The 12532-nt window shown below is 43.1% G+C and overlaps 1 protein-coding gene across 1 annotated transcript; it reads left to right on the top strand.

Annotated features, from left to right (window-relative positions):
- The first annotated feature begins 7295 nt into the window (after positions 1 to 7295).
- Positions 7296 to 11301, top strand: LOC120420625 (uncharacterized). The gene is made up of 3 exons (XM_039583700.2): positions 7296 to 7433; positions 7496 to 10259; positions 10317 to 11301. Exons 1-3 carry the CDS (start codon positions 7427 to 7429, stop codon positions 11254 to 11256), a joined length of 3711 nt encoding a protein of 1236 aa, XP_039439634.1. The 5' UTR covers positions 7296 to 7426; the 3' UTR covers positions 11257 to 11301.
- Positions 11302 to 12532: the final 1231 nt, after the last annotated feature.

Below are 12532 nucleotides of genomic sequence, written 5' to 3'. Positions count from 1 at the left end.
AGCAAAAAAGCAAAAAAGCAAAAAAGCAAAAAAGCAAAAAAGCAAAAAAGCAAAAAAGCAAAAAAGCAAAAAAGCAAAAAAGCAAAAAAGCAAAAAAGCAAAAAAGCAAAAAAGCAAAAAAGCAAAAAAGCAAAAAAGCAAAAAAGCAAAAAAGCAAAAAAGCACAAAAGCAAAAAAGCAAAAAAGCAAAAAAGCAAAAAAGCAAAAAAGCAAAAAAGCAAAAAAGCAAAAAAGCAAAAAAGCAAAAAAGCAAAAAAGCAAAAAAGCAAAAAAGCAAAAAAGCAAAAAAGCAAAAAAGCAAAAAAGCAAAAAAGCAAAAAAGCAAAAAAGCAAAAAAGCAAAAAAGCAAAAAAGCAAAAAAAGCAAAAAAAGCAAAAAAGCAAAAAAGCAAAAAAGCAAAAAAGCAAAAAAGCAAAAAAGCAAAAAAGCAAAAAAGCAAAAAAGCAAAAAAGCAAAAAAGCAAAAAAGCAAAAAAGCAAAAAAGCAAAAAAGCAAAAAAGCAAAAAAGCAAAAAAGCAAAAAAGCAAAAAAGCAAAAAAGCAAAAAAAGCAAAAAAGCAAAAAAGCAAAAAAGCAAAAAAGCAAAAAAGCAAAAAAGCAAAAAAGCAAAAAAGCAAAAAAGCAAAAAAGCAAAAAAGCAAAAAAGCAAAAAAGCAAAAAAGCAAAAAAGCAAAAAAGCAAAAAAGCAAAAAAGCAAAAAAGCAAAAAAGCAAAAAAGCAAAAAAAGCAAAAAGGCATTTTTTCCCACTATGCACTTTGCTAGCGTTCCGGCACGGCTCCTAAAGTGGAAATCTTGCAAAATGTATGTACATTTCCTAGTGGAATAAAACGAGGGCGCACTCGAAAGGAATTTTTTTCGGGGCTTCAGGAAAAAAAAACTTCGCCGCTCGCTCTTCGAGCGAGAGTTTCTCTGTTTTTAAAGTGGTTCACATCGTAAGATAGATGAGGTAATTTCCTCTTCTTCGGAACGCTCGTCCTCACACGGTCGTTTTCCCTTCCTTCCCGGAAGAGTTCCGGCAGCAGCTCTTGGCAGAACTATTTCCAGCAGGTTTTTGGGCTTCTCGGTGCAAAACCCATTCATGGCTAGGTAAGTTTTCTCAGTTTTTTTTGGCTCCCATTTTCGAAGCTTAGAACAAACTTGAGAAAAAGAGGTTCATCCGACACGTGTGTGTGTGTTTGTTCAGGTGGTGGTGGGGGGTAAAAGTTTGTATGGCAAATGGAGTTGACTTTTATTTTTGTTGGACGGCACTTGCTACCCTAAAACACTCACGAATGCTAGCTGCTCTGGGAAACCCCGGGATGGATGCAGTTTTTCGGTTCTATCTAAAACGTTGGAAGTCGAGAAAGAGATGATTTTCTGGCTTTTTGGTTCACGGTGGGATCACGTTGGGGCGTACGGCTCAACTTTGGTAGGGTACATGCAAGTTTACCCCTTCATTGTTGTTTTTAGAAGTTTGGTTGCTACTCGTGCCGGTGAATTCCGGTGATACTTGATTTGGAAAATGAGCTGGAACGTGTTTTACAACCAATTGATACTTTTTCGTGCAAGTGAGAATAGCAAAACAGAGATCTTATTATATTTGGCAAAAGAATCACATTATAGGGGAACTATAACCTTTCTCAGCCTATTTCTGTTATCGGCCTATCAGCACTTTGATCATGAATTAAATCTTTCATAAGGTGTTTTTGACTGTCCCAAAGTAATAAATAGCTCAAATAAAAGTGAGCAAGCAACTCTCCATTGTTGAAACATCTGAAAATGTTGATTTAATAGCGGAAAATGGCAAAAGTGATGAGAATTGGTAAAACGGCTTAGAGTGATTAAAATGGGTATATTTCCTCTATTTTGTATCTGAAGTGTTTTGTTTAGAAAAATGCAAACTAAAAACAGTTTAGAAAAAATGGATGAAAATTCAAGTCACTTTGAACAACTGCCATTTTTAAAAAATCTTCGGAGAAATGTTTTGGGTATTTGTAAAGTATTATTAAACGTTATCTGGGGTGGCATTGATAGCCGTGGTAACATCGATTGATTGATTTTTTGATTTGGATGGATGCTTTTTTTGTATTTTTTTTATTTGGATGGAAGCTTTCAAGGAGAGACGGAATTTTTGATCAATTTGGTATCTTCGGCAAAGTTGTAGATATTGCATAGGCCTATTTAGTAAAAAATAGATGCACTCTGAAAAAAATACCGATTTTTTTATTCAACTTTTCACTCAATATATTGCGCAAATAACCGTTTTTGGAAAATATAATTTTCAGATGTATTTTAGATGCGTGCGATTCAAAAAAAATGAAACGATCTGTCATAAAATTTCGAAAAACAATACCTTAAAAAAATACAACCCTTGGATTTGAAAAGACTCGAATTTCCCTTTATTTCACGAAGGGTAAGGGTTGATTTTAAGCAATTTCTTAGGAAGTTTTTTGATAACTTGAACTGGAATAACTTGAAAACGGTGCACGATCTTTAATTTTTTGTACTTTGTTCCAAAATTGATTTTTCATCAACAAATTAGCTTTAATTTTTCAACTTTTTCCACGTTTTTTGATCTCTTGAAAAATAAAATCATCATGGTCAAGCTTGGTCAAAACTTTTACAGGTAAAAAGTCACGTTTTAAACAAAAAACTAACTTAATCCACCTATGTGGTTGATGCCTTCTTCACTTTATACCAACATTTGGTGATATGATGGGTTTGGACACAAATTCCATCTATTTCTCAATAAAAAAAATACACAAATATCACTTAAGCGGTCATAACTTAAGACAGGGTTGACTCATTACCTAACCAAACATGGGTCGGATGATGGATCCATGATGGGGGGGGGGGTGGAGGGTTGAAATTTCCAAAAAAGGGTCCACGTGGTTTGTGGATGGTCCCTTAGGCAACCTTCGGGAAGTCGTGTGTTTTCGCCTTTCTTACAAGTGCCCTTACAAACTGTGTACAATGTACACGTACGTGACTGCCGGTGGGTTAAAAAAGTACATAAATATCACTTAAATGATCATATCTCGAGACAAGGTTGCCAGAACTTCAATGTTTTGGACTCATTCGAAAGGCATTTTAATTACCTATCCAACTATAGGTTGGATGATAGATCCGGACATAGTTTTCATATAGATAAGTGAGATCCGGCATCAAAATTCCAGCATCCGATTCTCAATTCTGACACTTTTGACGTAGACTACGTCTTTGTCGAAGGTACTGGGGTGCCATTTTTTATACGTAACTTTTGAACTACTTATCGGATCTTCAAACAATTCAATAGCGCAGTATGGGGTACCAAAACGGATCAAATGCAACTTGTTTGACTCAAATCAGATCATTCAGTGCCGAGAAAACTTGGCAAGAATTTTGAGCACCAAAGGGAATACGCACACACACACATACAGACATTTGTTCAGTTTTCGATTCTGAGTCGATAGGTATACATGAATATAGGTCTACGAGCTGTTTTCCAAAAATTAATTTTCGAGCAAGGAAAAAAGGGAATTTTAGGTGGCTATAGTTTGAAAACGGTGCACGATATAAAATTTTACGTAATTGGTTGCAAAATAGATTTTCCATCTAAAAATTAAACCAAAAACGTTTTTTTTACTTTTTCCACCTTTTTATAAATATGATTTATAAATTTTAAGCATCTTGAGTCATAGTTCGAAAAAATGAGATATTTCAATACGGGTTATTTTGTGCAATTCGAGTGACAGAAAATTGTTCAGACCATTACTAATCGTCAATTATTTTTTGTCAATCTTAGTTAAATTCTCAAATAGTATGCATAGGCCAGGGGTGCCCAACCTTTTGGCCCTGCGGACCATATCTGAATTTTCTGAAGCAGTGGCGGGCCGGAACTAATATTTGATAAAGGTTGAAAAAAGTAAAAATTATATCTTGATTTTAAGAATAAAACACAAAGATAACTTTCAAAAATGTGTTTATATGACATTTTTTTTTGTTTGTTTAAAATTGTATAGTTATTGTTTTTGACGATTGAAATATAAAAAAATCAATGAGACATGATAAAATTTATTTAAGCGAAATTTAGATTCGAATATCTTTAAAAAAAAAACTTTGTTGTACACCTTTATTGAAATATTAAAAAAAATATTTTAAAATGATTTACACAGAGAATTTAAAAGCGTAAAAAAATATATTTAATCATTTACGATACGTTATTCCTCGAAATTAAAATCTATATTTGCTCCCTAATTTCTTGGCTAATTTTGAGACATTTTTTAATATTTTTAAAATATTTGCAGCAATTAGTACGAATAATTTGCTTTTTAAAGCTTTTTTTTTTTTAAACTTTATTTAAGGAAAAGTTCTCGAGTTTTTTTTGAAAAGGTCCTACAAACAAAATTTTCACTTTTTGCTTTTTGGGTGTTTTTGATTACCCCTGACTCAAGGCGGTTCTAAAAACACCCAAAAAGCAAAAATTGAAAATTTTGTTTATAGGACCTTTTCAAAAAAAAACTCTAGAGTTGATCTGGAAAATAAATTAGTTTTTGTTTAGTAATTTATCTAAAAAAATAATTGAAAATAGACAAACAACTTCATTTGAAGTACCGTAAACTGGGGTGACTTTGATAGCCCGGGGTGACATTGATAGAAATTTGATTTGGCCACTAATTTTGATACATCCAATGTAACAGTCACATATTTGGATATATGTACGATAATAAGCTATCCCTTAATGCTTACATACTCAAAATTCTCAAAAATGTGAAACTAATGACTTTGGTCAGTTATCAAGGACGGCTAGCTCAGTCCTTTCCAGGACAAAAGACCATCAACTCAAAAGTAGTCGTAGACCAAAGCTACTGACTACTCATCACTCAGGGTCGGCACGAACTACTAGGCGGATTCAGGTAAATACGGATAGGGATTAAAAATCACAGAACCACACTTTTCAAATTAAAACGAGTAATTTTATTGTACGGTGTATTTGTGTGTGGGTGTGGGCGTGTAAAGCAAACTCCGGGACAACGTACCGTACTGCTGCAGCTGGTCCTCGGGCTGAACGCCTTCGGCGTTCTCCTCAACGATGGCCGGTCACAGGAGCGCCCTCGACTGTGCCGCCGGAACTTCCAAGGGAGGGGGGGGGGTCGTTGCAGCCACGTAACGGTTGTAGGCTGTTGTTGCTTCCGGAACGCTTGAGCTGCTGGGCTGGGAACCGCGGTCGGATGTCGAGCGAGCGTTGCAGGACTTCCGCGCGGGCAGGCGTCTTCCCTCTTTGGCGAATCGGCAAGCCCCGGAGTCCACCGATTTGGGCTAGCCGAGAGGGGAACCTCCTTGACGATAATGGCGCGTTCCGCGCCAGAGGTCGTTGGTCTTTGACGTTGAGATGCAGGCAAAGGCTCCTCCGCACTTATAGGCCTGGACCGACCGATATCCGTGCGCCGTTGAGGTCCAGCGGACCGTTGACTTCCGCCGAGGCACTTCCACTTCCGGAATGCAGGACGTGTCCAGTACGAATTGGCGGTACTGGCACTAGCGGACCGATCTTTGGGATCGGCGAGCCAGGTAGACTTCTCCCTCCTATTTTCCCTGGAGGGAAAACCACCATTTTCCATCCCACCCATTGTGTGCCGTCTCGACGCGACGCCGCCAAGAACGGTCTTATTCACAGCGGTACGAAAATCCCTTCGCTGCTTTGTAGGGTGTGATGTTGTATGTTGGGGAATTAAATTAAAAAGTGAAGGTTCGTTCAAGAATTGTAACCAACGGTTACAAATGTTTAGATATTAATTTGACAGGCATTTGAAAAACCTATCAAAGTCACCCCGGGCTATCAAAGTCACCCCAGTTTACGGTATACACAGTTCAAACTAAAAGAAATTTATATTTAGTTTCTTTTTGTACATTTTTAGACAACAATCCAAGTTTTTTTTTCCTAAAATTTCACAATTTTACGAAATGGATAATTTTATTTTCTTGCACCATTTTTCAGTTTGAAAATATCAGTATAGAAATTATAAGAATTCAGTTCAAACATGAAGAATGTTATTATAATATGTTAAAATTTGATCTCAAGCTTACTTTTTTTTTAAATTCAGTCAATCAATTTATTTATTTAATATTTCATGAACAGCCTTAAGGGCCGGTCATAGAACCATTTTAAAAATCGTCGCGGGCCGGATGAAATGGCTTCACGGGCCGGACGTTGGGCAGGCCTGGCATAGGCTTTCAAAATGATTTGCTGTGTTATTTTTCGTTATTTTATAATTTAATCGGGTTTCCCAAAATCAAGCTCTAACCATAAAAAAACTTGTTATGAGCTAATATTATAATGTTTTCACCTTTTCGGATGACTGTTTCTTTTTTTTGCATTCATTTCTATAGCAATTCGGGTTGAATTTGGCTCTCCCTTTTCCAAAGAGTGCCAAAAACTATCGAACGAGATCGTCCCAACCGATCATCAATGTGCCACTATTTGTTGATGAGCTAAATATAAAGCAATCTAACTTTGAATCGACTCTGCCAGGCCAAACCCACTCCACCTAACTCGATTATGCTCCAAACTTTGCTGCTCCATCCATTGTGGACACATTTTCCACATAATTACGTACACTCACACGCAACTCAGCCAGGAAGTACTTCACATGGTCCTCGGTTCTGGTGGCGGTGCCTGCTACCGGTCCCACAGGCTGAGATAATTTAATGGCGAAAGTTTTTAATTAGATAGCTTCGTTAGCTGAGCCGTGCGAGAGAAAGATGACTCCGGTCTTTGCACATCGTCATCATCCTCATCAGCATCGGCGTCGAGGGCCCGGATAGTCCGAGTGAGCGACGATAAAGCGGGATTACATCCAAAGCTTCACTTACGCAATTACCAGCGTGGAGTTTCCTGGATATTCGGGCCCATGTTGGTGGAGGTACTTGGGCGGAAAATGGATTTCTGCGGTGTTCGTACGTAGCACCGGATGTGACCGCCTGCGAAGAGGTTCAAAGTCACACACGCGTCACGAAGCTATCTTTGTCGAAATGCTGAATAGAAGAAGCGTCAATCAGTATTATCTCATAGCACATTGGGGGTCCATAAAGATATTGCGATAGCCGATTCTCAAGTGGATCGTATAAAATTCGTTTATCAATGCCGATTTGCAGCGGACCACCATTGACCGCGATTTTGAGGAAGGCAGGCCCGAAGGGCGTTGCGTATCGCGACGATTGCGTCTCTGTCAGGTGTTACCTGGTAACAGTTTCCGAACGCATTTGCAGCGGGAATACCTGGCTGCGCGGGTTGAAATTGGTGCATCCCGAAATGCTTTTACAACGCGGACTTATCTGTCGCGGAGCAATTATGTTATGACATCGTCCGTTTGCAATTCGGCGTGATAAGCCGTTGGCTATTTAAGACCATATAGTTGACGGACTGGTCAGTATTTGGGTGGCAAGTTTGGCAGGAAGCGGTCTAGAGATGAAGGGTAAGTAGTGATTTTTGCAGTGTTGAAGCGAAAAAGTGTCCTGAAATGAAACTCTTCAACAGTGTATTGGGCAGCGTTAGCCCTAGTGCTAGTGATCGTTGGTGCTAACGCTCAGGATGACCTGTGTGGAGAACGGCCGAACTTCTCCTTCGTGAGAAACGAAAACTACTGCTATCGGTACTTTATGTGCATCTATGGCTTTGCCTATCCGATGCGATGCAGTGGAGAGTTTTGGTTCAACGAGGAGTCCCAAAGCTGTCAACCGCAGGATCAGGTGACGTGCGATATTACAGGACCTCCACCGACTCCGGTCCCGACCCCAGGTATTTGCGACAATACGGAGGACAATGAACTTGTACTGCATCCGTATTTCTGCAATACCTACTACATCTGCGTTGGACAGATTGGCACGCCCGTGGTATGTCCTTCGGGAATGTGGTTTGATGCAGAGCGACGAATCTGCGCGGATCCGTTGGACGTCAGCTGTCCTCACGGACCCACTGGAGCTGCCAGGTGCCGCATGGAAGAAGATTTCGCGCTGGTGCCGAACGAGCACTACTGCTACCGGTACTACCAATGCATCAACGGATTCCCCTACCCAATGAGCTGTCCAGACAACACTTGGTTCGATGCCGTACGTGACGTCTGTGACGATCCTGCTAACGTCGAGTGCATCCTGGAGCCGGGTGAGCCTATTCGGCCTCCAACTCCTCGAATCTGTGACAATACACCCAACAACGTCCTCACCGCGAATCCAACCGCTTGCAACAAGTACTACGTCTGCGTTGGCCAAATTGGATGGTCCAAGATCTGTCCACTCAACCTGTGGTTTGACGAACAACAACAAACTTGCGTACCTGCAGGTACCGTGGACTGTCCCCTAGGACCACCCTTCCCCCCAGAGACCACAACAACTCCCTTCAGCCGTTGTGACGACGTTCCAAATCTGTCGTTCGTCCGCAACGAAGACTACTGTTACCGCTACTTCCAGTGCCGAAACGGAGTGCCCTTCCCGTTGATCTGCCAGAACAACCTCTGGTTCTCAGAAGAGCAGCAACGCTGCGTAGACCCGGACACGATCGAGTGTGAAATCGACCACCCACCACCACCGGTGACCCCAACCCCGGGAATCTGCATCGATGCCGAAGACGGACAGCTGGTACAACATCCGTTCCACTGCAATCAGTACTATCTTTGCGTGAACGGTGTAGGATTCCCAACGATCTGCCCACCAGGACAGTGGTTTGACGAGCCCAACCAAACCTGCAACAACCCCCTCTTCGTAGACTGCCCACATGGCCCGTCAACGCCAGCTCCGGATCCGTTTGCCGTGTGCGAAGGCGTCACCGACTACCACTTGGTCGAGAATGACAACTACTGCTACCGATACTTCCAGTGTATCGGAGGAACTCCGTACCCCCTCGTCTGCCACGACGGCATGTGGTTCGATGAAGAACGTCAGCTGTGCGACCGGCCAGAGTACGTAGAGTGCGACGCAACACCACCGCCGATCGTACGTCCCCCGGCGTTCGCCGATATCTGCGATGATGTCCGGGATGGAGAGCTGGCACCCCATCACACCTTCTGCAACGAATACTTCCTCTGCGTGCGCGAGGTTGGCTGGCCTCTGATCTGTCCTCCGGGGCTGTGGTTCGACCAGGAACAGCAAACTTGCTCAGCTGCGGGTACCGTCGAGTGCACCCTAGCTCCAGAACGTCCCCCGGTTACCGAGAGTCCGTACGCTAGGTGTTCCGGAATTCCAGAAAACGCTTACGTTCGTGATCCAAACTACTGCTACCGGTACTTCAAGTGTGTTGGGGGTTCGCCATTCCCGATGATCTGCCCCAACGAGCAGTGGTTCGACGAACGGCAGCAACGCTGCCGCGATCGTTCGGAAGTCGACTGCGTAGTCGAAGACGAACCTCCACGACCTCCACCAACTGCGGGTATTTGCAACGGTGTCACGAATGCCATTCAGGTCCCCAACCCGAGAGCGTGCAACCAGTTCTACATTTGCGTTGACGAGATCGGCTTCCCTCAGATTTGCGGACCTGGACTGTGGTTCGACGAGGAACGTCAAACCTGCTCGCCACCTGGAGAGACCAGCTGCGATCTGGGACCTCCACCAACGACGACTACCGCCCCTCACCCCTGGGCACTGTGCGACGATGCCCCGAACTACTCCCTCGTAGCAAGCCCGAACTACTGCTACCGATTCTTCCAGTGTATCGATGGCGCCCCCTTCCCGATGATCTGCCCCAACGAGCTGTGGTTCGACGAGGAGCGACAGATGTGCGCGGATTCTTCAGAAGTCTCCTGCGTCGTCAATCCAAACCCTCCGGTCGTTCCCCCGACTCCGCAAATCTGCGCCGGAATCGCCAACGGACGCCAGGTGCAGAATCCGCGAGCCTGCAACCAGTTCTACGTTTGCGTCGATCAAGTCGGATACTCGCTAGTGTGTCCAACCGGACTTTGGTTCGACGAGTTCCACCAGATCTGCTCCCCACCGTCGTCCACCTACTGTCCGTTGGCACCGGTAACAACCACCCCCTCCCCGTACGAACGCTGCCACGGTATCCCGGACTACGAAACGGTGCGAAATGATTTCTTCTGCTACCGGTACTACCAGTGCTTGGACGAGGTGGCTTATCCGATGATCTGCCGGCCTGGCCTGTGGTACGATCACGAGCGACAGGTTTGCGACTTGAGCCGGAACGTGCAGTGCGAGCTGCGACCTGGTAATCCTGGACCCATCAACCCAACGCCGGGAATTTGCGATGACGTCCAAGATGGACGGTTCGAGCGGAACTGGAACTTCTGTAATCAGTAAGTACAAACTACATTAATGTAGATTTCCCTTCTAACAAAACAACCATCTTCCAGGTACTACCTCTGCGTAGGCCAGGTGGGATACCCGCAAATCTGCCCCGACGGACTGTGGTTCTCGGAGAACCGTCAAACGTGCGACCTGCCCGATAACGTGTTCTGTCCGCTGGGAGCGTCGACGCCGGCCCCAACACCGGAAACGCGCTGCTACGGAAAGTCCGACCTCTCGCTGGTTCACAACGAGTACTACTGCTATCGGTACTTCCAATGCTTCAACGGTATCCCCTACCCAATGATCTGCAGCGGTGAGCTGTGGTTCTCCGAGGCCGACCAAAGCTGCCTGCCGGCGGACGAGGTCGAGTGCGTCGTTCAGGACCGACCCCCGGTCGTCCCGCCTACTCCGCAGATCTGCGACGGAGTCACAAACGGTCGCCAGGTGCTACATCCCTTCTTCTGCAACCAGTTCTACGTGTGCATCGACCAAGTCGGTTTCCGCCAGGTGTGTCCGTTCGGTTTGTGGTTCTCGGAGGAACTTCAAAACTGCGTACCCGCTGGAGAGGCTGAATGTCCGCACGGATTGACCCCAACCGCCTCCCCCATTGAAAACATCTGCGTTGACAAACCAATGGGCACCAAAGTTGCAAATCCCACGGATTGCTCGTGGTTCTTTATCTGCATCAACGGAGAACCGTTCCCTTCGCCCTGTCCCGAAGGCATGGAGTTTGACGCACCGCTACGCCAGTGTGTTCCTGCCGGCGAAGCCGAATGCTCTGACTCGGTGACCACCCCGGCAACTCCGCATCCATGCTTCGAAGAGGAGGACTACACGCTGGTGAGGAGTCCGTACAGCTGCGCTGGATACTACGAGTGCATCGGAGGCTACGGCCGGCCCTCGTTCTGTACGGAGGGTGAGTACTTTAGCGAGGAGCTGCAACGCTGTGATGCTGCGGAAAATGTGGACTGCAGCGTGGAGGATTCGTCGTCGGAGGAAGATTAATTAATTGGAATTGACGAAAGCTCAAGCGGTTTGAATGATGTGAATGCTGTTCAATAAACAATTAATGATCAAAATAAGCTTGAATTTAGCTTACTCCATAATTTAATCCCACTTCAAATCTACCAAAGTGTTCAATCAATTCCCTTCTGATATCAATTATGTACAATAGTCACTCAAAGCATGCCAATTAAAAAAAAAGTTGCTCTTCTGTCGGCCATCGGGGGAGCAAACTCGTGCAGCCACAGCTGGGCGAGACCACAATTGAAGATATAATATGCGATGACCACGAAATGGCACCTCCTCTGGCACCACAGCTTTGTGGTTGCTAATTGAAGACAATCACCTGATTCTTGCTGTTTAAAGTTGGCGAACAATCGATGCCAATTGGACGGAATGTGTCGTGTCGCCAGATGGTCACAGTCAATGACTTTTTGAAAAGACTGTTTGACAATCCATCGATGCACAGAAAATGTGAATGCAGATATAATTTCAACTAGAGAGTGACGATTCTCGAGATTTTCAATTTCCCGGGAATTGAGAGTAGAATTTGGACATTTCCCGGGAATTCCAGGGACACGGGAGTTTTTTTTTGACTATGCCAATAGTGCCAAAAATTTAAAATGAAAAGTAATAAATTTGTTTGTTTTCAATGAATTCAGTTACAATTAATTCATACTAATTCTATGAAACGTTAATTTAAGTAGCCTCATTATTTTGAGGAACTATAAAACTTTTTGTAAACTTCTGCAAATAAACATCGTTTCTTGAGCTTTTTAAGGCTCGAAACTGTAGTTTAAAATATTTACGAATCCTCATTTCAAAATTTGCACAAACTTGTTATTAGATTTTTATAAAAAGTTACTAATACAGCTTATATACAGCTTATATATAATTTCCCAGTATCGGGAATTCGGCAATATGATAAACAACGCCTCAAAACAACAAATTAAGCTGTTTTTTTTTGCAATTTTAAGGTTAACTGTAAATATTCATTGAAGAAATATTTCAGTTATCAGGAAAACCCAAATGTTCACAAAAAATAGATTATGAGGATTGATATGCTCGAGAGATGATATGGAAATCGAACTTAACTTGAAAAAGCTTTTCCCTCTTAGAAATAATTTAAAAAAATAATATTTGAAAATAAAACATTTGATTTCATTTCTGGGTGTAACTGCTTAATATTTTTAAGGTAAATTTTGGGGTCCACATTTTTTTTTGGCTTCTCTCAATTAGAGTTATTGGAATTTTTGACAAGTTAAAATTTACACTTTCT

The sequence above is a fragment of the Culex pipiens genome, chromosome 3, assembly GCF_016801865.2.
Source record: "Culex pipiens pallens isolate TS chromosome 3, TS_CPP_V2, whole genome shotgun sequence".
NCBI classification, from domain to species: Eukaryota; Metazoa; Arthropoda; class Insecta; order Diptera; family Culicidae; genus Culex; species Culex pipiens.
This window is presented reverse-complemented; position numbering and strand designations above follow the sequence as displayed.